The sequence below is a fragment of the Herpailurus yagouaroundi genome, unplaced genomic scaffold (assembly GCF_014898765.1).
Source record: "Herpailurus yagouaroundi ecotype Mexico unplaced genomic scaffold, PumYag 141, whole genome shotgun sequence".
Lineage (NCBI taxonomy): Eukaryota > Metazoa > Chordata > Mammalia > Carnivora > Felidae > Herpailurus > Herpailurus yagouaroundi.
Window position 1 is genome coordinate 499538 of NW_024412396.1, and position 26324 is coordinate 525861.

General features: G+C 41.0%; 2 protein-coding genes and 1 long non-coding RNA gene across 16 annotated transcripts in view; 1 reads left to right on the top strand and 2 right to left on the bottom strand.

The window, feature by feature from the left end:
- Positions 1-1049: 1049 nt before the first annotated feature.
- LOC121031244 (uncharacterized) lies at positions 1050-3217 on the bottom strand. The gene is made up of 2 exons (XR_005790625.1): positions 2958-3217; positions 1050-1287 (listed from the first exon to the last, which is right to left on the bottom strand). It is a non-coding gene; the product is annotated as an uncharacterized LOC121031244 (long non-coding RNA).
- A 3993-nt stretch (positions 3218-7210) lies between these two features.
- On the top strand, positions 7211-16013 carry PARP2 (poly(ADP-ribose) polymerase 2). Of its 3 annotated transcripts, none has more exons than XM_040476501.1 (16): positions 7211-7339; positions 8333-8494; positions 8786-8856; positions 9453-9503; positions 9716-9812; positions 10222-10297; positions 11155-11257; positions 11996-12155; positions 12415-12553; positions 13868-13931; positions 14008-14142; positions 14413-14540; positions 14695-14794; positions 15161-15259; positions 15500-15624; positions 15743-16013. In XM_040476501.1, the coding sequence occupies exons 1-16, from the start codon at positions 7309-7311 to the stop codon at positions 15900-15902; spliced, it is 1701 nt and encodes a 566-aa protein (XP_040332435.1). In that variant the 5' UTR covers positions 7211-7308; the 3' UTR covers positions 15903-16013. The 3 variants fall into 3 exon arrangements, with proteins under 3 accessions (XP_040332435.1, XP_040332434.1, XP_040332432.1); XM_040476500.1 differs by having other exon boundaries at positions 7219-7351; positions 8786-8847; XM_040476498.1 differs by having other exon boundaries at positions 7220-7351.
- A 269-nt stretch (positions 16014-16282) lies between these two features.
- Positions 16283-26324, bottom strand: part of TEP1 (telomerase associated protein 1) — a 45406-nt gene continuing 35364 nt past the window's right edge. The window contains exons 46-55 of one of the 12 annotated variants that reach the window (XM_040476487.1): positions 26230-26306; positions 25727-25859; positions 25452-25588; positions 25171-25295; positions 23742-23885; positions 23494-23590; positions 22216-22321; positions 21905-22110; positions 21697-21801; positions 16283-16434 (exon numbers count right to left, since the gene is read on the bottom strand). In XM_040476487.1, the coding sequence (XP_040332421.1) occupies positions 16375-16434; positions 21697-21801; positions 21905-22110; positions 22216-22321; positions 23494-23590; positions 23742-23885; positions 25171-25295; positions 25452-25588; positions 25727-25859; positions 26230-26306 (1190 nt within the window). In that variant the 3' untranslated portion in view covers positions 16283-16374. Of the gene's footprint in view, positions 16435-18963; positions 19928-21018; positions 21240-21696; positions 21833-21904; positions 22111-22214; positions 22322-23493; positions 23591-23741; positions 23886-25170; positions 25296-25451; positions 25589-25726; positions 25860-26229; positions 26307-26324 lie in introns of those variants that run through there. The other 11 variants (XM_040476492.1, XM_040476488.1, XM_040476491.1 and 8 more) reach the window with 11 other exon arrangements.

A 26324-nucleotide genomic window follows, 5' to 3' on the forward strand; every position in this document is an offset into this window, starting at 1 on the left:
TCAGAGTCTGATTGGCTAATGAGTTAAAAGCAGAGTCCCTCCTCCTTTACCTTAAAAGGTACCAAAATGATACAACACCCCCCCCCTTCACCTACTTGTGTCTTTATAGAACAGTGATGCTACTTGCACTATTTTTAGAATGACCTTTTTAAACCAAGTTTCCTTTTGAGATCAAGTACTTAACACAAGCAAACATAGGCTAATTCAAGCTATTTATACACATGCTTGTTTAGATGGCCCTACTGTAAACAATTTTGTTCCTTTAGGATAATTTCCTAACCTTTGGACTTCAATAGGGTTAATTTATGCAAAGTAACAGGTTTCATTATAAACAGTCTAGATCCATTCAAATTAGAACTTACCTTCAGGGTAATATTCCAGTTAACAAGCCAGTGACTAAAAGATGGGTGTGGTTAAGCGTTTAGGCTTTGAAAATGTAGTTGTATAAACCAACCTTATTAAACTAACCCTTATCTTGGTAGCTCTTCACCAGTTTCTACTACTAGTTCAAAGCCCTTTGTCTTTTGTCAATTCTTCACAAATTTGTCTCTTTGTCTAAAAGTTTAAAAGTTTCCTACTCTGGTCACTTCTTCATTCTGTGAAGGTTCCCACATACATACATGTGAAAATTGAATAAAACTTGTATGTTTTCCTCCTGTTAATTTTTGTCAGTTCAATTTTCAGATCCTGCCAGGGACTCTAAGAAGGTTAAGGAAAACTTTTTCCTCCTTTAGAGTAGCAAATGAAAATCTCTATTTCAAGGTGCGGAACAGGGATATTCTGAGACATTTCACATAAATTGTGATAGTTTCCAAGACATTTTCTAGCTGCACAATCTGGAATAAATTTCTTAAACTCTCTGAGACTCAATTTTCTCCTCTGTACCATAGGGAAAGTAATACCTCCCTCCCTAACATATATACAAATATATGAAAGAGTCTAACAAAATGACTGGTCATAGTACATGGTCAATTCATGTTCTCCTTCCTTCCTTGCTCATCCTTCATTCTTATATAGAGAGGAAATGAAAAAGTAAATAACTGCTTGCATGACTTTACTTATAAACTTCTATTTGTTTACACATCATACAATTCTTTCAAGATATAAGAAATCAATGGAAATTAGTTTTTGCTCATAAATTCTGTGATTACAGACCTACACTCACTCATAATTTCCTGCTTCTTAAAGTAACAAGATTACATTGCAGATTTTCTTCTTCTCCAGTGAGTGATATTAGCGGATCATTTTGGAACCCCAGAAAGATGAGTATAAGGCTCTCTGAAATCACTGTGGAAAAAAAAAAACTACTTTAGTAAAGAACTTTAGAATACCAAGATGACATATAAAGGCAGAGATGCACGGACCCTACGTGTTTCAAGGGTGGATAGTAAAGGCTGCCCAGTCTCTAAAGTGAATTCAGGAGAAGAGAATGCTCCTCCCTGAAGCCCTAAGTATTTTTAGAGAATTCTGGGGAAGAGAGAGGCTTGTAGTTCTTAGTAAGGCACTGGGAAACAACAATCTCCCCATCCTCCACACACACTCTAAATTTGTGGAAGAGTTCATGTCAGTTACATATCTATAGTTACCAAATGATATAAAGATTATACAGTATCACAGATTTAGCCCATTATCCCAATTCCTGCTGTACCATTATAAACAAAAACAAAAGCAAAAGAAAGCAAACAAGTTTCCCCCCAAATCACCCTTTTTCAGAAACCTCCTTTCTCAGCTCCCTCTGTAGTTACCTCTATGGCAGCTACTCTGTTCATCTCTTTTGCTCCACTTAATATTTCTCTTCATCTCTTCCCCACTTCCATTCTTCCATAGGATATATTTTACAAGAAGTCCTTGACCATGAGACACTCCCGGGTCCCTTTGCTGTAATCACAATCCTTCACCAGGCTTTTCAGCTGGTTCCTTCCTTCTTCTCTGGACCTATAATTCCTTCCCCTTCCCACTTTATCCCATCAGTAGCCCTGCTGATACGTCTTCTCTTTCTTCCGCATTGGTCAGGCTCTGCGGGTCTTCTGAAACCTTGCTACTGTTTCATTTCCCAAAAGTTGAACAAATTTATGATGCCACAGCAATATGAATACTGCTGGCATGTCCATGGAAAGCATACAAAAAATATCTTAACGATTACAAGTCCGAGCAGTGAACTCACACTTACATTGTGCAAATACGACTGTTAAAATTTTTTATCCTTCTTTTTCCACTTTCTTTCCCTCCTTCTCTCTCTTCCTCTTCACTTTTCTTCTGCTCCTGCTATTTCTCCCTATATATTTTATAGATTCTGGGATTTCAGAAATTTTTTTTAGATACTACTTCTATACCTTCTCAGAACCCAAATAAAGAAAATAAAATCATACTTATTTCTAGATTGTTTCAGCCATTTGAGGTTTGCATGATCTTATGTATGAACTAAACGATTCTTATCTGGACATGGGAACTAGTTACCCAGTCCAGTGGGATGCAAACCTAAACTAGTCATTAGGAAGAGTCCTTTTCTATTTTAAAGAAGTATCTGTGGGGCGCCTGGGTGGCGCAGTCGGTTAAGCGTCCGACTTCAGCCAGGTCACGATCTCGCGCTCCGGGAGTTCGAGCCCCGCGTCAGGCTCTGGGCTGATGGCTCAGAGCCTGGAGCCTGTTTCCGATTCTGTGTCTCCCTCTCTCTCTGCCCCTCCCCTGTTCATGCTCTGTCTCTCTCTGTCCCAAAAATAAATAAAAGTTGAAAAAAAGAAATTTAAAAAAAGTATCTGTTTAATCTTGGGTATCACAAATCCATTTTTCACACACTTTACTTTTTGAAATATGTAGACTTCCCCCGAAATTATGTATCTTTTATGTCTAGCTTGATTAATCAAATTTTTCCTGTCATTATGACATGATAAAAAATGTAAATACATCTTAGGAATATCACATTATAATCAGTAATACTACCTAAAATATTCACTTACCAGGATATGAAGTCTTGATTTGCAGTTGGCTCTTCTCTTTAATTACAGTTGTCTTGACTAATTCATCCTTTTTTTCCATCATTTTTTCCTTAATGTATCTTCAATGTAATATGACAATTTTAAGTGCACAGAAAACTAGAGAAAAGAATATGATGGACATCTCTACATAGATTACCTACATTTAACAATTGTCTGTATTGTACAATATTTGCTTCATTTGATTATTTTGGTTGAAGTATTTCAAAGCAAATTCCAGATATCATGACATTTCACCCCTAATGCATTTTTTAAAGGAACTTTTTAAAAATCATAGCTACAGGGGCGCCTGGGTGGCGCAGTCGGTTGAGCGTCCGACTTCAGCCAGGTCACGATCTCACGGTCCGTGAGTTCGAGCCCTGCATCGGGCTCTGGGCTGATGGCTCGGAGCCTGGAGCCTGTTTCCGATTCTGTGTCTCCCTCTCTCTCTGCCCCTCCCCCGTTCATGCTCTGTCTCTCTCTGTCCCAAAAATAAATAAACATTGAAAATAAATAAATAAATAAATAAAAATAAAAATCATAGCTACAATACCATTACCACATCTATATAAATAATCCCCTAAAATCATCTAATATTCAGTTCATATCTGCATACCCTCTTGCTCCCAAAAGGATTTTTATTGTTGGCTTGTTTAAACCAGCATCCAAATACCAAACACTGCCTTTGGTTGTTATGCCTGAAAAGTCTCTTTTAATTTAGAACAGTGCCAATCTTATTCTTTTTTTCTTATAACAATAACTTGAAGAGAACAGGGCGATTGTCCTGTAGAATACTAATACTAATACTTTGCATTTTTATGCCATGTGAGCCTGAAAAATTTTTCCATATCCTTGCTTTTCATATTTGCAGTTTATTCATATCTTTTGTTCAGTTATCCACAGAAAATTTTGTTTCTCTTATGACTATTAGATAGCTCTTTATGTGTTAAGTACATTGAATTCAAATTTTAAACACTGTAGCTTTCCATTGGGCAGTTTCTAAAATTCTTTCATTTTCTTTTTTAAGAATCAATAGGCAAATGTATTATTTTCCTCTGTTTTCTTGTTTTGTTTAAGACCTAAGAAAATTCTCATTCACCACACATTTGTTAAATAGTTTCTTCTAGTTATCAGTGACATGTTTTAATACTGTTTTGGTTATGTTTACTTTGTGTCTGACTATAAAAAGTTATATCTTCAGGGCATCTGGGTGGCTTATTCGGTTGGGCTTCCGACTTCAGCTCAGGTCATGATCTCATGGTTCATGGGTTCAAGCCCCGCATTGGGCTCTGTGCTGACAGCTTGGAGCCTGGAGCCTGTTTGGGATTCTGTGTCTCTTTCTCTCTCTGTCCTTCACCTATTCGTGCTCTGTTTCTCTCTGTCTCTTAAAAATAAATAAACATTAAAAAAAATTTTTTTAAGTTATATCTTCAAAATATATCTCAGTAATTCTCACTGACTACCATAAAAAATAACAACTAAGAGAAGAAAAACTAAAAATAAAAATAAATTTTTAAAAATGTGGGGAGTATGGTAATTACTACCAAGAAACTTGACAAATACAATAGTCTAGTAGATAAAAATAAACTTTGGAGTTACATAGATCTGACCTGCCTCTTATGAACTGGGTGTTACGGGCTGAATTGTGATCCTGCCTCCCAAATGCATATGTTTTAAACCCTCCCACGAGCTCAGAATGTGACTGTATTTGGAGATAGGACCTTTAAAGAAGTAATTAAGGTAAAACAGGTCATATGAGTGGGCCTTCATCCAGTATCACCAGTGTCCTTTTAAGAAGATGAGATTAGCACATAGACACAGAGGGAGGATAGTGATTGGGAAGACAGGGAAGAAGACAGCCATCTACAATCCAAGGAGAAAAGCCTTAGAAGAAACCTACACTGTAGACACCTTTATCTTGGATTTCTAGCTTTCAGAATTCAGAAAATAAATGTCTGTTGTTTGAGCCACCCAGTGTGTGAGCTAGCTATGGCAGCCCTAGCAAACAAATAGACTGTGTGAGCTTGAATAAATTACTTAAAATGTTCTAAAGCTCAAATTCTTTAGCCATAAAATGGGGACAAAAACAATACCTACCCTGTAGGGTTGTTGTAAGAATTAATGTATGTAAAGCTCATACCATAGTAAGCACCAAATAAATTCTAGCTTTTATTATTTTGAAGGTTAAATGAGATTATGCACGTTAAAGCACTTTACTCAGTGTCTAGTACACAAAGAAAGCTCTGCTGAGTATTAGCTAGTTTTAATAAATTTTCCATTTTTAGTACATTTTCCTATCTCCAAACTAATGCCTTTTAGACCAGTCTAGCTTATTTGTGCTATAATTAAGTTAGATGCAACAGATTTTGACCTACCAACGAAAGAAATTAACCAAACCAATCCCATCCAACAAGCATTTGTTGAGCATCTACATTTTGTTAGATTTATTCCCAAATACTTAATACACTTTGATGTTATATTAAACACTATCATTTCTTAAAAATTCTATTTCTATTTGTTTGAAGCTCTGTTATAAAAATGCAGTTTATTCTTACAGGTTATTTTCTATCAGCCTTGTTAAACTTTCCTATTGAGTTAAAAATTTTATCCTGTAGTTTCTTCTGGATTGTTTATATTCACAATCAAACCACATGCAAACAATGAGAATTTTGTTTTCTTTTTTCTAAATTTTATGTGTTTTGATGAACAAAATTCTTTAATTTTAATATAATTAAATGCATTAATATTTTCTCTTATACTCAGTGACTTTTGTCTTAAGAAACCCCTTCCTTACCTCAAGATCTAAAAGATATTTGTGTGTATTTTCTGCCTAAGAGTTTTCAAGTTTTATTTTTGAATATTAGTCCTTAACCCATCTGTCGTTCATACACACACACACACACACACACACACACACACACGCAGTAGGACAAAATATAGTTTCTAGCCTAGCTTGCTGTGGAAACTAGCTGCCTCTCCGGCTGATCTCATACCACGCTTCCTTTTGCACTCATTGTTTCAGCCATTTTTCTCCCCTGTTCACTTTGTGATTCTCCAATACAGCTCAACTCTTGTCATGGCCTCAGTGATGAGTTCCGCAGTTTACTCTCCCATTAGAACTTCCTTCCATTGTAGCTGTACTTTTGCTTCTGCTTGTGTGATTACTTGATTCATATCTGCCCGCAGCTACACTGTGAACTCCATGAAGACATGAGTTCTATCTTGGCCAAAATATTCTCTATCTTGACCAAACTATTGTAACCCCCAAACCCAGTAAGGTCCCCAATAAATATTTGTTGAAGTAATGAATATATAAATATCTCTGTATCTATACATATAATGAAAATCACCAATACCAGGGTTGCCGGGTGTTATCGGTAAGAATGAAGACCCTCACATTCAGAGGGTCTGGGATAGGGGGCGGGGATCTGAAGTCTGTTTGTTATGCTTGTTAGGTGCACTGCCCTCACCCTCTGTGGGGCGGTGGCACCCAAATATCTGAGAACTCCTAAGGTCATCACCAAGTACCTTTGTAAAAGCCAAATGACCAGGTTTCTCTGGTCTTCAAAGTCTCCCTAGATCATTAGCATTCCCATAGCTCCCCTGACCCTTGTATCCCCCTTTCTTCCCCTAGCCAAACTCAACTTTCTGAAGCTTTCACTACTCAAACTTCCACTATTAGAGCTTTCTATTCTAGGATTTCCACTATTAGCTAGGACTTGTAATTGTAACTTTCTCCTTGTCCTGCTTTATTTTTTTTCAAAAAGAGGACGGGGGAGAGTAGTCTGAATTGGGTTATGAGGCCCCCCCGTTGGGGGGTACCTCACCTCAGCCATTGAACTCACTTCGCTGGCCGTGAGTCTTTTCCAAGCTCCGGCTAAGGAGGCATCCGCCAGGCCCCTCCTCGAGGGCGGGGTCCATGGCATCTCCTGCCCAGTCTGCCCTCGCGCGGAGCCCCGTTCTCTGGGAACTCACCTCCCCGAAACTCAGGGAGGACCCTGTTAGGGCCGCTTTTGGCCCTAGTCTCAGACCTTCCCAGGGGACATGGGGTAGAGTGACTTAAGGCACTCAGCGCGTAGCCCCACCGATGAGCTTCCCTCCGCCCTATGGGAAAGGGTGGCCCCGCAGAGCATTTATAAGACTCCCATACCTAAAGACATTTCACAGTTATGGTGATTTCCCACAACACACAGCAACATGCAAATATCGAGGGGTGTACCGCCCCTGTCCTTTGTAGACGTCTTCTCTCCAGGACGCACGCGCGCTGTATTCCCGCCTTGTGACTCTAGGCGGGCGATTCCTGGGAGAGGGTTGATGACGTCCAAGTTCTGGCTTCATGGCGGCGCGGCGGCGGGGGACTCGCAGCGGTAGAGCACGAGGTTCGGAGCACATTGGAGGGGGCTAATGCTGGAGGGGCGGGGAGTCTGAAGGGAACGGTGCCCTCTGCCCTAGCCCCTCCCCTTCCGTCGCCCTTTGACCCGCCCTTAGCTATCAAGCTAGTTTAGGTGTAAAACTTTTAAAATTTCGGTTCTCAGACCTTTTTGTATTACAGAATTATGAGAAGGGCTTGCTTGTAGACATCTAATAACTAACAGTGCCAGCACTATTTTAAACACCTAATGTCCAATTAAAAAAAATTAATTGTAAGGTGCATCATTATGTATCACTAAGAAAGGAAAAATGCTTCCAACTAAAACGTGATTCATTGCTTATATGTCATCCACTGTAGGATGCATACCAGTTTCAGAGATAGTAAAATTCAGGTTTTGGGACTAATGAGCCATCATACTCTCTGTGTACTATGTTTTTAAGTGCATAAGTCCATCCTACAAATTATATACTATTTTTGTCATCCTCTGGATTTTACAGTGGGGGCAACTAAAGTACAAAGAGATGAAATAACTTCTACAGGGTTTCACAGCCAGAAGAGACAGGGCTAGGCTCTAAGCTAGAGACAAACTCCAGAGCACTCTACTAACCACAATCTCATACCACCTTAGTTTGAGGATAGATGTTGAGAACGTTTGGGGGCATGAGTAAATAGAGATAAGCAGGCTATGAGACTCTTGCCTTAGGCTATGAGCTCACAAGAGCCCATGGGGCTCCATTTTAATTTAATTTAATTTAATTTAATTTAATTTAAGTTTAGTTTAGTTTATTATTTGGCTAGAATAGCAGTTTAGGAAGTGATTTCTCAGACTATTATCAAGAACAGTGGTATGCAGTTATTATTTCTTTGTAAATTTACAAAACCATCTTGAGCCATTTCTTTAAAAAGATGATGTTTTTTCAAAGTAGGATCGTGTTCAGTGGGTACTCATTCTTTCTTTTGGTTCTTTGCCCATTCTTTGTGCCCATAGCTTCTGTAGCATTAAACAAAGCTGGAAGAGTTAATAATAGCAACGTAGCTACGGAAGACTGGCCTCCTGCAAAGAAAACTCGAAGATGTGAAAGGCAGGGGGTAAAGAAGGAGCCTGTGACTGAAGGAAAGGCCAATAATGACAGGACAGAAGATAAGCAAGGTCAGCTTCAAGTGGTAGGCCAGGGAGGCTAGCAAGAATGTCTATGGGAGGCTGCGGGTGAGGGATGTCTTGTTCTTTCAACTCTTCTTCCTTTCTCGAAGATATAATTAATATTCTATCCTTTGGGTGTAGTACTCATCTACTTTCTCGGAATCTTCAGTTTCATGTAGTTTAAACAGCTTGAGAACTGGGCAGATCAGGATTGCATGGGAAGGGCAAAGTTAATTATGACATGATAGCTATTTTTGATCCTCATATAAGTAGCTGTAGTCCATATCTGTCTTTCCTCAGAGTCTGTGAAGACTTTGCTGTTAAAGGGAAAAGCTCCTGTGGACCCGGAGTGCACAACCAAGGTGGGGAAGGTGAGAGACTCCTCTGCCCATCGGTTTCTCAGAAAGCAGTTGTTCATTTGTTACTTGGATTCTTGTCCAGAACACTGCTAGGACTCATTTTAAGAGTCCTTTCCCAAATACTGCTTGTGATTAATTTTCTCCAAGGCTAAGAGATGGAAGTGGTGGAGTTTGGGGATAATAATCGGTATTTCTAACTTCTGGGGTTGTCATCAGCTTCCCACACCTCATTCTCTTTCTCAATTAGAAAATTATACCATTATGAAGGAAGAACCATCTCTGTTCTAATGAGAAACTGCCCTGGTATGGCGTGAGTTACTGATAAATGTGAAAAGGATGTGAAGAATACAGAAAAAAGGCTTCCTTTGGAGCAGGTTTTAACTGTCAGAATCATTTGTTTTTCTGTAATTACAAAAAAAGCAACGTGTTTTCATTATAGGAATAACAGGTTATGGGGAGAAGAACATACTTTGGCATTTCTTTCCTTGGAAGATGGCTGTTGGCAGTGCTGGAGAATGACACCTTGAGGCAGAAGAAAATTTAGTGTCACTTAGGATCTCATTAGGGCTGAGAATATGCTGATGTCAATTTTTTCCTTCTCTCTCTAGGCCCATGTGTACTGTGAAGGGAAGGATGTCTATGATGTCATGCTAAATCAGGTAAAGGGAGGAGCCATTCTATTTATGGCAATTTCTTCTTGATAATTACTGATGACAGTGTCCCACTGCCCAGATCTTTAATTCTGAAGTCCCTTATATTAGCCTTTTCCTTATAGCAATAACTGGTACCGCCGGTGACCAAGGAAGAGTCATTGGTTTATTGGCTTCCATTTGTAAACCTCTCTCTTATGTTCATATTTCTCTCATCATAGACTAATCTTCAGTTCAACAACAACAAGTACTATTTGATTCAGCTCTTAGAAGATGATGCCCAGAGGCACTTCAGTGTTTGGATGAGATGGGGCCGGGGTAATGACTTTTATTATGGATCTTCTGATTGGTCATTTAGAAAGCCTAAAGCGGCTTAGTGAGTAACCAAAAGATCCCCTGGGTTTCAGTTGGTAGAATGGAGGCTCTGTAACCTGGGAGGGGCTTGCAAATGGAATAGCAAGCATCCTCACTGGAAAAACCTAGGGCAGACTGTTGAGGCTGGGAGTGTCCTGCAGTTGGTCTGCTAATGCTGCTCAGGGACTGTGGCAGTTAGCAGGTAACTAGTATCAACAGGATCAGCTTCCTGGATCCATTCACCTTTCCTTCTCCCCTTCCTGCCCATTTGTCACATGCTAAGCAGGGAGACCTTAGAGAGCTGGTTTGTTTCGAGAGAGAACTCTTCTTGGATTGACAGGAAACCATCTTATGTGTGGCATTTACTTTGCAGTGGGGAAAATGGGGCAGCACAGCTTGGTGGCTTGTTCAGGGGACCTCAACAAAGCCAAGGAAATCTTTCAGAAGAAGTGAGTACCAAAAAAATACTATTCTTCTTGGATGTGTCTTTTTTTCTTTTTCAACGTTTATTTATTTTTGGGACAGAGAGAGACAGAGCATGAACGGGGGAGGGGCAGAGAGAGAGGGAGACACAGAATCGGAAACAGGCTCCAGGCTCTAGCCATCAGGCCAGAGCCCGACGCGGGGCTCGAACTCGCGGACCGCGAGATCGTGACCTGGCTGAAGTCGGACGCTTAACCGACTGCGCCACCCATGCGCCCCGGGATGTGTCTTCTTTAAGAATTTTATAGGAAGTGTGATTTGGCCTCACTGTTAATGTATTTCCACTGTGACATTCTGTGACTGAAACACCAAACTGCCTCCTTAAGTTAGTGATTATATCACCTAATGTTGAAATTGACTAAAAATAGAAGAATCTAATATAATTAGCACATGACCAACAATTTAGGAAACTTGGGAAACCCAAGTGGGTAGGATGAGAATATTGCAGCTAGAGTTTTAAAAATTCTTTCACTATGATGTGGATGCAGAGCTTTCTGGAGTCTCTGAGAATCTTTCAGAGACAGGGAGCAGATAGGGATCTTTTGTCTAAAATCTCAATGGCTTATGTGGTATTTTGGGGCCTTTAAGAAGCTCAAGGACCCCTTTTTCCCATTTTTTTGTTCCCTTTGTCTCCAGAGCTTTTCTTTCTATTCAGGATCCTAATTTAGAGTCCAGATTTGTGGGAAGTTGGGTATAAAAGAGTTCTAAGAAGTTTGGGGGTTGGGGGGAGACATAGTTTGGAGATGTTCTAAGGAAACAATTATAAGCCCATTCCTAGTAGACCCTTATTTGTAAGATATTCTCACCATCATGGATTCTACAGATTCCTTGACAAAACAAAAAACAATTGGGAGGATCGTAAGAAGTTTAAGAAGGTGCCTGGAAAATATGATATGCTAGAAATGGACTATGCCACCAATGCACAGGTAAACTGACTACACATTTGGGGAGAAAACTGCTTCCTCTTAACCAAGGTGAAGTCTAAGAGAATGGCTTAGATCAGGTCCTAGACTAGAACAGACCAGGGTGTCTTGAGTCTTGCTGTTCACCACCTAACTGAAGATAACAGTTACCTCAGGGATAACTTTCACGGATCTTTGTAATCTTAAAGGGACTATAGAATGAAGATAGAAAATGCTGTCTAGTCTCTACTGTCTAGTATGGTTCTTATAAAATCTCAGGTCCTGAAGTTTAATGTATGGATCCAGAGAGGAGTAATACATAGTCACAGTGATGAAACTGCATTTAAAGTTGTCTTCACTTTTGGTTATATACTACCAGTATATACCATACCAATAAAGAAAATAATAATAATTTTGACAAATTGAGTTGCAACCAGGATGCTGAAAACTGTTACATACAGTATCTGAAAAATGTAAAAGTCTTAGTCATTTTAAGATGAGAAGATCTGAGACATAATAGCTGTCTTTACATTCTTACCAGCATATTAGGAGAGCCTTTTAGACTTATTCTGAGTGTTTAACTATGGGAGGCAGATGTAGGAGTCACAATGAGTACTCTAACTAGGTTAATAATGGAATGAACCTGTGGTTTGGCAGAGGCTGATTGATGTTCACCTGCCAGGAATATTGTAGAGCCATCCCTTGCAGGGACCTCAAAATAGATACTTTGATATTTTTCTTTTCTTTTCTTTTTGGCTGTAGAATGAAGAGAAAACAAAAAAGGAATCTCTTAAATCCCCCTTGAAACCAGAATCGCAGCTAGATCTCCGTGTACAGGAGCTGATAGAGTTGATCTGTAATGTCCAGGCCATGGAAGAGATGATGGTAGAAATGAAATATGATACCAAGAAAGCCCCTCTCGGTAGGACTTCAGATGCTATCCTACATTCCCTCTCTACATTTCCTAGTTCCTTTCATGGAATATTTAGTCACCTTCATGATTTAAAGTTTGCTGATAGTATGAATGAAGAACAGGAGATCTGGGGTAAGAGGTAGTATGAGGGGAGAGAAGCTGTTTTGAAAGTTGAGTTGTGAGAGTCTTTGTTGGGTAGGCATGTGAATACAGTTTACAGGGTAAGACTCCACGTGTGGGATCTGATGATCTTTGGCTGGGCCTACAGGGAAGCTGACAGCGGCACAAATCAAGGCAGGCTACCAGTCTCTTAAGAAGATTGAGGATTGTATTAGGGCTGGCCAGCATGGACGAGCTCTCCTGGAAGCATGCAATGAATTCTACACAAGGATCCCACATGACTTTGGGTAAAGCCTGTGCTGTTACTTCTCTTTGGTCTTCTACCTAACCATATCCCCTATATCACTCAGCAGCAACTATAATTTTTTTAATCTTTCATTTCTAATGAAATGATCATCTTGGATAAACACAGAGCCAAAATAATTTAGAGATAGCCTATTTAGTCGGCTTACAAGTTTGGAATGCAAACTCCTGACCTGATTACAACCATATTTTCTGACCAAATGGAAGTTGCCCAAGAGAATATGGGTCTAGCTATCTAACCAACAAGTAAAATACCTTCAGACATATAACTCCCTAATTCAAATGATTGTAGGTATAATACATTTTATCTTTGTTGATTCTATATTCTGGTGTCGATTCTGTTTTTATTCCTTTCATTGCTTTTTAGAGCTCTGTGACCTAAAAATAACCCTAAGTGGTCAACAGGTCTACTTCTGCTCCTAGACAGGACTATATCCAAATTATTCTTTATGGATATTGATATAAAGATTCATCTATTATTTAAAAAAATACGGGAAATAACAAGTGTTGGAGAAGATGTGGAGAAAAGGGAATTCTCATACACTGTTGGTAGAATTGTAAATTAGCACAGCCACTATGGAAAACAGTATGGAGATTCCTCAAAATACTAAGAATAGAACTACTATATGGACCAGCTATTCCACCTCTGGATATTTATCTGAAGAGTATGAAAACATCAATTTGAAAAGATATGTGCATCCCTGTGTTCATTGCAGCATTATTTACAATAGCCACGATATGGAAACAACCTAAGTATCTATTGACAGATAATGGATAACAATGTGGTATATTTATACAATGGAATACTACTCAGCCATAAAAAACAATGAAATCTTGCCATTTGCCACAACATGAATGGATGGATCTTGAGACTGTTATGCTAAGCAAAATAAGTCAACAGAGAAAGACAAATACCATATGATTTCACTTATGTGGAATCTAAAAAAAACAAAACAAAAACTAATTCACAGATACAGAGAACCAGACAGAGGAAGGTGGTTGGGGGTAGGCGAAATGGGTGAAGGAGGTCAACAGTATGGTGAGGGATGGTAACTGGACTTGGGATCACTTCGTAGTGTATACAGATACCAAGGTTATGTACATAACCTCTCTTCATATATTTATATATTTATATATTTGGAACCTCTCTTTATATATATATAGATTCTCCCTCATGTGGAAAACCCCAGTTTTTTATACTTATTTTCTAAAGGACCTATCTTTAGTCTGTTACTTTCAGTCACGTGCCTTCGGTCACACATCAGAGAACTGATTATGAATTATATCTCTGTTCTTAGACTCCGTACCCCTCCATTAATCCGGACAGAAAAAGAGCTGTCAGACAAAGTACAACTACTAGAGGTGAGACGTGTGGATTGGGAAGCATTAATTCTGTTCCCAAGTTCCTACACATTGATCCTGCATCTCATCTTGCCAGGCTTTGGGAGACATTGAAATTGCCATTAAGCTTGTGAAGATGGAGCTGCAAAGCCCAGAACACCCATTGGACCAGCACTATAGGAAACTACATTGTGCCTTGCACCCTCTAGACCATGAAAGTTATGAGTTCAAAGTAAGAAAAATGGTCTTGTATTTTCCTGCCTTTAAGACCCATCCCCCTAACCCCACTGTTCTCTGAGTGCTTCTGGTTAAGAGCAAACTTTTACATAGAGCAGAGTTTCTGTGTACCAGGAACTGGGGAAAGTACAGCTCTCTCACTGCCTTGTGAGACCATTAGGGAGCAGGAAGTCTGCCAGTTTTTACCAGAAGCCCCAAGGTTCTTCAGCTCAGTCTGGTCTCTTGTACAGTCTGTATCAGCCATTTTTTTCATTTTTTTTCACAGGTGATTTCCCAGTACCTACAGTCTACTCATGCTCCCACACACAGGGACTATACCATGACCTTGCTGGATGTTTTTGAAGTAGAGAAGGAGGGTGAAAAAGAAGCCTTCAGAGAGGACCTTCATAACAGGTCTGAGTTTAGCTTTAGGTTTGGGAAAACATTCCCTTGCCTGAAGTGTGGTTATGGGACTTCTGGAAAATGGCAGAAAATGGCTTTTTTGTGTTTATGGCCTATCCCTGCTGGAGAGCAATAGGGGGCAATAATAATAATGGCTTTTCCCTAGGATGCTGTTGTGGCATGGTTCCAGACTTACTAACTGGGTGGGAATCCTGAGCCATGGGCTTCGAATTGCCCCACCTGAGGCTCCCATCACAGGTTACATGGTGAGTAGAAATTGAATCCTGGAAGGAAGCCCAGGGTAAAGGATAACAATAATTTTCGCAGTCCTTTTTTTTTCTCTTGTATTTCTCGATTAGGATTCTTCCCAAGAATTAAAACAGCTCACTAAAAACCCTAACATTTCTTACCTTTTCCCTCTTCCTTTAAATTCCTAAAGATATCCCATCTACCCCCTCAGAAGGCAGAGACTCACCAATACATCTGCCTTCTCTGGAACAGAACTGCAAGGAGAAACAGAGAAGGGTCTATATAGTGTTTAAGATAATGGAAACATAGGGTCACTGGTATAGGCCTCCTTTCTAACACAGTGGGTTAAGCAGCTGACCTTCATGGCTGTTGATATGTTTCAGTTTGGGAAAGGAATCTACTTTGCCGACATGTCTTCTAAGAGTGCCAATTACTGCTTTGCTTCTCGTGTGAAGGATACTGGACTGCTGCTTTTATCAGAGGTGAGATGAACATATTTATGATCTCTAGTTTGTTATGAGTTCCTATGTTTCCAAAGAGAACAGTTTGACTCCGGAACCAGGAGGTATACCTGGGAGAACCTGAGAGGGGACCAAGGGCAATTTTCATTCTGTTCCTCTGCAGGAGTAGGGGAAGAAAGTACTGATGGGATTTTCTGTTTGGCCTTAGAGCCATCCACTTCTCAGTAGGATGTGGGTGTTAAAAGATCTTTTGCTTTGCAGGTAGCTCTAGGTCAGTGTAATGAGCTACTAGAGGCCAATCCTGAGGCAGAAAGATTACTTCAGGGCAAACATAGCACCAAGGGACTGGGCAAGATGGCTCCCAGTCCTGCCTCCTTCATCACTCTGTAAGTATTCAGTCTAGAGGGCCAGAAGACTCCTTTTGGTCAGATAAGACTCTCTACTTTCTGTGTTCCAACTTTTGACACTGACGCCGATGTTGACACACTTTCTTCCACTTGGCAGGAATGGGAGTACAGTACCCTTAGGACCAGCAAGTGACACAGGAATTCTGAATCCAGAGGGTTATACCCTCAACTACAATGAATTCATTGTCTATAGCCCCAACCAGGTCCGCATGCGATACCTTCTAAAGGTACGGTTTAATTTCCTGCAGCTGTGGTGAATGTCAATAGTAAATAACCCGGATAAGATGTGATCTTCAAACAAGAAAATGTGTAGTGTTGTACTTTTGACTTTTCTGATATTTTATGTAATAAAAATAGCACAAATCTACCATTGGCTTCTTTGGGCTCAACTTCTCCAAACACCTATTTCTTCTCACATTCGTACTTCTTCATTTTCAGGACAGAAAGTACCCATTGCTCTATGTATCCCACAGCTAGCTACAAATTACTCAGGATCCTGTTTCTTCACAGAAGAATAGCTTCTGTGCATTGACGATGCTAATGGAGAGTGATGTTTTTCCCCCACTTAATTCAATTTTTATGCAAACTGAAGTTTGTTGGGTATTCTTACAAGAAGGGTAGAGACAACAGAGGTCGAATTGTTCCCTTGTTCCCATCCAAATCTTCTAACGTGACATTTTCCCCCATTTACCAACTGCAGACCAGGTCTCCCACCACTTATCTTAGGATTCAGCAGATGTCCAAAAATCTGGAAGCACTTAGAGGACTTGTCACTAAGCCTAAATACATCTCAGGGAGGAAAGGAGAGAATAGAATGAATTTTGACATACCCTGTTCCATTTAAGAAGTACCAAAGTCCAGGTCAGATCCAAAGACTTCCTGATTATTTGTAAACACATGCAACACAGACACACACACACACACACACACAGACAAAACCATACTTCATTAGATAAAAGTGAAGGTTATTTAAATGAAAACAGTAGCCTGTAACTTTTTAGAGATCAGATTACCAATCAAAACTTAAAATGTACATACCCTTTGACCTAAAAACCAGATATGCATGTTTGTACAGATGATGTCAGTGTAGCATTGTTATATGTAAAAAAAGATCCCTAGTTAAATATATTCACTCATTGAAATACTGTGCTGCTATTAAAACTAGACTACACACTTCTCCAAAAAGTAAAAGAGAGTATTTCCCAACTCATTCTATGAGGTAACATGAAACCAAAACCAGATAAAGATATCACCAGGGAAGAAAACTATAGATCAACTTCCCTTAAGAATATAGATGCGCAATACAATGCTACCAAGACTAAACCAGTAACAAAAAGGACGATACACCATGATGAAGTGAGATTTATCAAAGGAATGCAAGATTGGTTCAACATATGCAAATCTATCAGGGTAGGACAAAAGTCACATGACGATCTCATGAGATACAGAAAAGGCATTTGGCAAAATCCAACACCCTTTCATGATAAACATTCAGCAAAGACTGGAAAGGAATTAAAAAAAAAATTTTTTTTTAATGTTTATTTTTGAGAGAGAGGGAGAGACAGACCATGAGTGGGGGAGGGGCAGAGAGAGAGGGAGACACAGAATCTGAAGCAGGCTCCAGGCTGATCTGACAGCACAGAGCCCAACGTGCGGCTCGAATTCATGAACTGCAAGATCATGACCTGAGCCAGTTGGACACTTAACCAACTAAGCCACCCAGGCGCCCCCTCAAAAACATTTTTTTTTAAGTGATCAAAATTAACATCACCAATAAGAAGTCATGTTGATAACATGTGCTTCAGATATGATATAACAAGAAGGACATATATCTTTTATTCTTCCCTTAAATCCACAATCTTAGTTCACTCATGAAAAAACATGAGACAAAGCCAAACTGAAAGACATTCTACAAAACACTGAACCAGTATTCTTCAAAAGTGTCAAGGTTATAGAAAGACTGAAAAACTCACAATTGGCGGAGACTAAGGAGACAGGATGAGTAAATGCAATGTATTCTGGACTATAGAAAATGGGAATCTAAATGTGGCTATGTAAGGTGTTAGAGGAAGCTTGGTGAAAAGTATATAGGAATACTCTTCTGGAAATCTTAAATGATTTAAAAAAAAAAAGGATTAAGAGCCATTTTACTGGAAAAACACCAATGCCAAAAGGTTCTTTAGGGGTATAACTGTGTATCTGGTTCCTGGTTCTCCCTCCCAGTACGAGATAGGATGATACCTCTCTCCCTTTTGACAGTGGGTAGGGCTATGTGACTTGCTTTGCTCATATTTACAAAATACGAGTGGAAGTGATGTGTTTTATTTCTAGAGTGAAGACTTAGAGCCCACAGATTTTGTTTGTTTGGTTGGTTTTTGCCACATTTCCTTTTTCCTGCCTTTGCAGTCACTGAAAATGTTAAGCGTGAGCAAAGTAGAGCAGAATCGCTCATGAATCCTTGCTGTGGCATGAGTAAGAAATAAATCTTTGTTATTTTAAGCTGTTGATATTCTGGAGTTGTTACCATAGCATAACCTCACTATCCTGACAGAAAACACATCCATTTTCCTGGATGGAAAGATAAGGTATTTGAAAGAATATCAGTTCCACATATATAAGTTTTTTGAAAACTGAAGAATTTAGCCCAGATTTCATCTGACCAATTAAATAAATACCAGTAATGAAGACATTTTTGAGGAAGAGTAACAAGGTAATACTTGCACTATTGGGTCAGTAAAAGAACAGTCAAGCTAGACTTACTGAACACTTAGCACATCAAATGTTTCACCCACCGCGACTCATCTAATTCTTACAATATCCCCAAGAAGTAAGTCCCATTATTGTTCCTATTTAATAGACAGGGAAAGGGAGGCATGGAGATTTGAACTCAGGCAGGCTTTTTCCAAGTTCATGCTTTTAGCCACTTGGTTACAGGGTTTCTCTTAAATAGTGTTTCTCAAACTTTCTGTGATGAAGGACCAATTGTTTGTTTCTTTGTTTTAATTTCTGGTCTGTCATGGAACAATACTTTCATAAAATTTAATAAAAATGAGGAACTAGGAAAATGAAGTCAAAAGCATACAAACTACAAGCTTCAGTTTTTTATTATTAAATTTGTCAGATATATAAGATTACTGTTCAAATTTCTATAACAATTTCTAAATGCTTACTCTCAATTTCTGTACCTACTGTGAACCGCTAATAATTTGTAGACTGGCAGGGCACCTGGGTGGCTCAGTCAGTTAAGCGCCGGACTTCAGCTCAGGTCATGATCTCATGGTTCGTGAGTTTGAGCCCTGTGTTGGGCTGAGCCTGGAGCCTGCTTCGGATTCTGTCTCTCTCTGCCCCTCCCCCACTCATTCTCTGTCTCTCTCAAATATAAAAAATAAAACAAAAACTAATAATAATAATTTGTGGACTGGCACTAGTTTACAAACTAAACTTTAAGGAGCTCTGCTCTCGATTTGAAAACAGATTGTGAATAGATAGGTAGAAACGTATAAAAATTTGGTATATGAAAAATATGTTTTTGTGGATGGGTAGGAGAAGACTGCTCTGATGTCCTATGATCCCACAATCCAATGACTATAATTGTGGAACTCATCCAGATACTAGGAGACACTGAATTTCTTCTTAATGATAAGAACTCAGAAGATGTTTAAACTAAAACCTGAACTCCCTTGGGCACATACTTACTTTTACCTAGAGTCTCTTCTTATTGTCACTCATAGCAATTATACTCTGACCTTGCCATACGTCTACAAGATAAAAAAGATAGAAAAACCCCTTCAAGGAGGCCTGGCCAACAAGGCTGAGTCTATTGAGCAAAGGTCAAGTTAGCCTTTTAATTTTCTTTATCTCCATTCCTCTAGCCTTCAGTGGGGTGCTTTTGTAGAATTTTTATGCATGGAAGACAGACATCTAGGGCTTCCTCCTGTCCTTGGCCCATGCTTTCAGAGGAGGAAAAGGCCAAAGATTGAAATCAGCAACTTTTAGGATGATGCCATGCCATGGATCTCTAGCGTTTCTAGGTAGTATTATAAATCATAAATTTCAAAAAACCTTCATTTGGACTTCTAGTCACAAGGTGTACGGAGGAGGTGGTCTTGAAAGTATTTTTAGAGTCCTTGCATGAGGCACATGAGAAAAGATAGAAGCATGACCTATGATTAGGACATCAGCTGATGGCATTTCTTATGTCTTTATCCTCTGGCTGAGGGAGACCATGAGGCATTGGTAGAGGTAAGGAAAAAGTCCCTCAGGTGATTTCTGCATGTAAAACCTAGAATCAAGGTGAAATGAGAACAAAACTCAGTACCCCTCAACTCCCCAAATCCACAAAACTCATTTCTAGGTCAGAGTGCAGTGGTATTTCTTTAAGAGAACCTTACCAACCAGGACAAAATCTTGGCTTCTCATATACAAGCCCTTGAATTCTTGGGACATAGATCTTTAACCTTTCCCTAACCCTTAGAAAGGGCCTCAGGGAACTTCCTCTCCCATAAGATAGAATTACAGGAAAATAAGGTTCTAGAGCTTAGAAGGATCACAGTCCCTGGTGAGTCCATTGGTATAATTATTCTACCTTTTCATTTGTTTTAATCTGTGTGAACTTCAATTTGAGAGATACACTTTTGTGATTTCTTCCAAGAATGCAAATTACTATATTGACAAATGTATACAAGTCAAATGGCTGCTGCTGCTCTGTCAGAGGGTGTGAAAACCAGAAGTCTCATAGTTTCAGTGCCCTGGCTTTTCATCTCTTAGCTGGGTAGGTAGTTCTGCATAGAAGACACCGTTTCTATGAGTGGAGCCTAATGTTCTCTCTAAATGCCCTAACTGGGCACTTTCAACTCACTCTTCCTTCTCTTATGCTTTCTTCTTTTAGTTTTTTTTTAATGTTTTATTTATTTATTTATTTATTTATTTATTTATTTATTTAGGGAGAGAGAGAGAATCCCAAGTACACCCCGCATTATCAGTGCAGAGCCTGACACAGGGCTCGATCTCATGAACCATGAGATCATGACCTCAGCTGAAATCAAGAGTCAGATGCTTACCCAACTGAGCTACTCAGGCACCCCTCTTATTCTTTGTTGACTAAGTGAGAGGTCTTCAGCTCTCTGTTCAAACTAAGTGCTGGCCAACATCACTCATCCCTCCTACTGGCAGGAATGGTATCTTAGGATCCTGGGGTCAGCAAATGATAGAAGATTTCTAAAGCCTCGTTTCAAAGAATGTCTACTATAGATTGGGTTCTTTTTCCTGCAGTTCTAATAAGAATTAATGTTAAATCAGAAAAAAAAAAAAAAACACATTAGAACTCCCATATTCTTGGTCCACATCCACTTCAGAGCATAGGCAAGACTGCACTTGAGGTTTTCTGACACTTTATTTTTAAAATTTAATCAAGAAAGTAGCCACTGGTATCTTCAGGCTTTGCATCTCTAGCACAGTGGTGGTCTCTGCCTTCATTCCCAGGACAGAAAGTACACATTGCCCTGTGTGTCTCCCACTGCGAGCTCCAGGGTGGAGTTAGGGCCCAGCCAAGGTTCCAGGCAGCTCACAGCCCCTTCGCATTGGAACAGGCCCAGCTACAACGGGGAACAGAAAAGGGGGAGATAAGGGCTACAAGCCTAGGGTCTCCTTACTAACTTGTTTATCTCTCACATTAATGCCTTAAAAAAAATTTTTTTTAATGTTTATTTTTGAGAGAGAGAGAGAGAGAGACAGAGTACAAGCAGGGTAGGGGCAGAGAGAGAGGAAGACACAGAATCCAAAGCAGGCTCCAGGCTCTGAGCTGTCAACACAGAGCCTGACGTGGGGCTCAAACTCACAAACAGTGAGATCATGACCTGAGCTGAAGTCAGATGCCTAACTGACTGAGCCACTCAGGTGCCCCTCACATTAATGCCTTTAATCTGGAAACAGGTCAGTTGCACATCATAGCAAAGACAGAAGAAACCAGATTTTTGATCTTTTGCACACTCTTTGCCTAAGTTTGCTCTCTTGTGACATCCTTTAGCCCTTCTTACACATATATGCACTTACCAGTTGCATACTGGGTCTCTCCCACAGCTTAACATCTCTGTCCTTTGAGGCTGTCACCAGCAGCCCCGGCAGCACATGGAGAGCCGTGACAGAGCCCGAGTGAATCTTGGAGGGAAAGGAGAAGCGGTATGGTGAGCTGTTAGGAAGCATCAGTCTGTCAGACATAGAGCCTCCTTCCCTCTATTTGTGATCCTTCCCTCAAACTCACCTTTCTACGCTGCTGCGTCTTTAGCTGTGGGGGCGGTGACCAGCTATCTATGCTGTCATTCATAGATGGCTCTGTCCCTGGAGTTGGAGTTTCAGGCATTTCTGCTTCTTTCTGCCAGATGTCACCTGTGTCCCATTCTCCTTCCTGGGTGCATTTGGCGAGTTTCAATAGCATCCCATCAGAACTGGCACACAAATATGACGACTCTGCCATTTCAAGGGCAGAGGTTAGAGCTAGGTTTCCAGCCTTGAAGGACCTACCATCCCCCACAAGGCATCTCCAGACTCCTTCAGTCCACTCATCACACTCACCAGATTCAGGTTTGGCCTGAGTTACTAACACTAGGGTCCCATTTGGATTCTCCAAGGTCAGATCAAAGTTCAGGCTCTGTTCAAACTCTCCTGATTCCTTTTGCCTCTGTGAAAGGATGGTTCATTTTGTTTAGCCTACTTGCACTTGACCCTATCCAGCCAAAGCAACTCTTTTCAGCTCTGGGTTGTTCAGAACTTTTCTGAACTTTTAGATACAGTAAAGCATATGAATCTTACATGTATGTCTCAATGGACTTTTACACATGTACACATCCATGTAATCACTGCTCAGATCAAACTGCAGAACATTTCCATCACCCTGGAAACTTGCCTTCACGTCCCTTCCCTGTCAATGCCAGAGCACCCCCACCCCCTGTGCTAACAACATTCTGAGTTATCACTGTAAATTTCTTCTGCTTGTTCTTTAACTTCATTTGAATGAAATCATGGAGCATGTACCCTTCTGTGTCTGCCCTCTTTCGCCCCATGTACTGTCTATAAGATATGTCTGTTTTGTTCCAGATATTAGTACTTGCAGTGGCAAGGCAAGAGAGACATGAAAAAAATGCAATTAAGAAAACTCCTATGTTGATGGTTTCCCATGATCTTTTTAAAACTAGAATCCTTTTTTGTATCAAAAAAACCTCATAGGTGGGGCGCCTGGGTGGCGCAGTCGGTTAAGCGTCCGACTTCAGCCAGGTCACGATCTCGCGGTCCGTGAGTTCGAGCCCCGCGTCGGGCTCTGGGCTGATGGCTCGGAGACTGGAGCCTGTTTCTGATTCTGTGTCTCCCTCTCTCTCTGCCCCTCCCCCGTTCATGCTCTGTCTCTCTCTGTTCCAAAAATAAATAAACGTTGAAAAAAAAAAAGTTTAAAAAAAAAAAAACAACAACAAAAAAAAACCTCATAGGAAAGCCGAAACCCACTATAGAATGCTCCAGTTGAAGGAAGAGAAGGTAATTTAGAACCAATGCCTTTCCCTTCCTCTTATCCTCAAACATGGTCCCAAGGTTTTAAAAATATTGGTCCTGGGGGGCACCTGTTGAGCATCTGACTTTGGCTCAGGTCAGAATCTCGCAGTTCGTGAGTTCAAGCCCCACATCGGACCCTGTCAGCCTGTCAGGGCAGAGCCTGCTTCAGATCCTCTATCCCTCCTCTCTCTGCCCCTCCCTCACTTGCGCCCTCCCCAAAATAAATAAATATTAAAATATATAATATATGTATATATATATTGGCCCTGGACAAATGCTCATTTTAATACATACTCAAATAGGACTTACAATGAAATAAAGAACTCCAGAGTTCCCTAGCTGTAGGACAAACACACCATAGTCTTGATGGGTAGACAACATAATAGGATATTCTGTAAAGCCGCTCCTGGTTTATAAGAAAGAAAGAAGGCAAACCCATGAACATCTCTCTATAAGATCCCAGTATTTTGTTCTACGTTAGACCAAACTTCAGGGTAACCACTAACCCACTTTTCCTCTTTCTGTAGCCTGAGAGGAAACAGCATTTTGGATCCTACCAGATTACAGAGGGAGCATCCCCTGGCTTCATGTGCAGCAACTCCAAATCTGCTTTGGCCAAGATGAGGGTGTGACCGTCTGGGGCCAGGGCCACACCTGTCAGGAACCCTAAGTCCTCCAGCAGAACTCGGTTCAGGTGAAGACTGGAGCGCAAAAAAGGTACATGAGACAGAAAGTTCCTATTTTAGTCCCCCTCTCTCAGGCTCCTCTGCTCCCCATGAATTCCTTAGGAGTGAAGTACAAACACAATGCATTACCTTCACTATGAATTCTCTTCCTCTTTCTGTTTTCCTTCTGTCAGTATTCATTATCACCATCTCCTTACCTGCCCAAACTAAGAATCTCTTACATGCCTGTCTTTTCCTTCCATCCTGATTGATAAGCACTGCGGATTCTACTTGTAACAGATGCCTAAACCTCTCTTCCCCCTTTGCATCCTACTGCCCAGCTCAGGGCCCACATTATTTCTTCCCTGGACTAGAACAACTAATGTAAAGGTGATCTCCCTGCCCTTCACATCTTTCTACTACTATCCATCCTCCATACTGCCACTAGAGTCCTCTTCCTCAATTTCAGACCATTATTCTGTTCAAAATTCTTAGCACTGTGCTCTCCACAACCTGGCCCCAGTTTATCTTTTCAATCCAAATTCCCCGACACCCCCACCCCCACTCTCACCAAGAACCCAACACTTGGCTGTGCCCAGAATATACCATGCACTCTCATGCCTCCTTGCTTTCTGTTAATGCTACTTGCTCTTCCTGAAACATCATTCCCTTCCCTTATGGGTCTAGAAAACTCCTGCTCATCCTTTAAGCCCAACATCAAACAGCAACTCTTTTGTACACCATAAATTTCTCAAATTCTGCACCCCCAGGAATTATATATCTCTCTCTTCATTACAGCACTAACCACTCTGCATGTTGCTGGTGGTTTACTTAAGTGCACATTCTTCCACTGTGCTTCCTTAATTAAAAGGTAATTTCAGGGGTGCCTGGGTGACTCAGTCAGTTAAGTGTCTAACTCTTGATTTCGGCTCAGGTCATGATCTCACGGTTCATGACTTCAAGCCCTGCATTTAGCTCTGCCTGACAGCGTGGAGCCTGCTTGGGATTCTGTCTCCCTCTCTCTTTGCCCCTCCCCTGCTCGCTCTCTCTCTCTCAAAATAAATAAAAATAAACAAAAAAAAAAAGGATTTTCAATCTGGTTCATACTGCCTGGTTCAGAGCTTAGCATAAAGTAGGCACTTGGTAATTATTATTTAAATTGACATGATGAGGAACCAAAAACAATTTCCCAGGGTCTTTTCCCCACTTACTAACATCCTGTTAGTTCTTAGTTCAGAAGTAGAGGTGGAGTGATTTGCTCAAAATCCTGGGTGTGAGGAGACCACCGTGGTATCACATTAACCCAGCTGCCCCCTTTCACCTGAAATTTGTCTGTGTCGAACCCTTCTGCAATTCCACTTGCCACTCGCTGACCTTTTCATTAGCACTGAGAACAATCAAGGTGTGTGCTGAGTACCAGATCAGAGCACTGATGCTGCCTGGAGCCTTGAGAACACAACAGGTCCATTTCAGTATTCCTGAGGAGCCAGGACTAACCTTCCTTCCACTCCCAGACATCCCCTCTTATCCCAGCACGTGCCACTACATGCACAGCCAGGGCAGAACTCACATACACAAGGAACCAAGGTTGCCCCAACACACCTGTGCTGTGGCCACAGCCTTAGCTCCATGCCACAAGGTTAGTTCCCCAGTTTGATTCCCAGACACTGCCATAGAACCATCTGGGGCCCAGGCCACAGCAGTGATGGCTGTAGGACTCCTGGGCATATACCTGTCATCTGGAGAAGGAAGGAAGTGATGCATTAGAAGCTGAACCACTATTGAGATGAAAGAGGAGATATCAGGCCACCCTGACCTTCATGGTCCCACGAACACACCCCTCTTTCATATGTTGCCTCGCTCCATGACTCACTCACCTGCTTCCTTAGGTACCTGCCAGAGCCGAATGGAACCATCCTCTGAGGTAGTCAACAGGAGGCCTGAGGTCTCTGAAACAGCAGCTGCACTGATTGGACCACTGTGTCCCAGGAGGGTGTGTGTTTGAAACACCTAGGAGGGGGGTGCCTGGGTGGCTCAGTCAGTTAAGCGTCAGACTTCAGCTCAGGTCATGATCTTACAATTCGTGGGTTCGAGCCCTGCACAGGCTCTGTGCTGACAGCTCAGAGCCTGGAGCCTGTTTTGGATTCTGTGTCTCCCTCTCTCTGCCCCTCCCCAACTCTCTCTCTCTCTCTCTCTCTCTCTCTCTCTCTCTCTCAAAAATAAATAAACATTAAAAAAAAAAAATGAAACACCTAGGAGGAAAGGATGGAGGTGGGCCCAGCGGTGGGGGGAGGGAGAGGCACAGGAATGTCAACACAACAAAAGGCTGTTCCACTATACCCTTCCACTCCGCCCACCCCAGTCCTTTCAGGGAACTCACCAAGAGTGGATGCCACAACCGTGTGGCCCCATCCAGTCCAACAGTCACCACTAGAAGCTCTGACCCAGGCTGCCCAGCTGATAAGGCACAGAGAC

What these genes read in the sequence shown, in the direction of transcription:
- PARP2 (XM_040476498.1), top strand. Translation starts at nt 7,309, where the DNA reads ATGGCGGCGCGGCGGCGGGGGACTCGCAGCGGTAGAGCACGAG. An exon ending in AAGGAAATCTTTCAGAAGAA is followed by an intron (nt 10,298 to 11,154) that starts GTGAGTACCAAA and finishes TGGATTCTACAG; the next exon opens with ATTCCTTGACAAAACAAAAA. An exon ending in ACTATGCCACCAATGCACAG is followed by an intron (nt 11,258 to 11,995) that starts GTAAACTGACTA and finishes TTTTGGCTGTAG; the next exon opens with AATGAAGAGAAAACAAAAAA.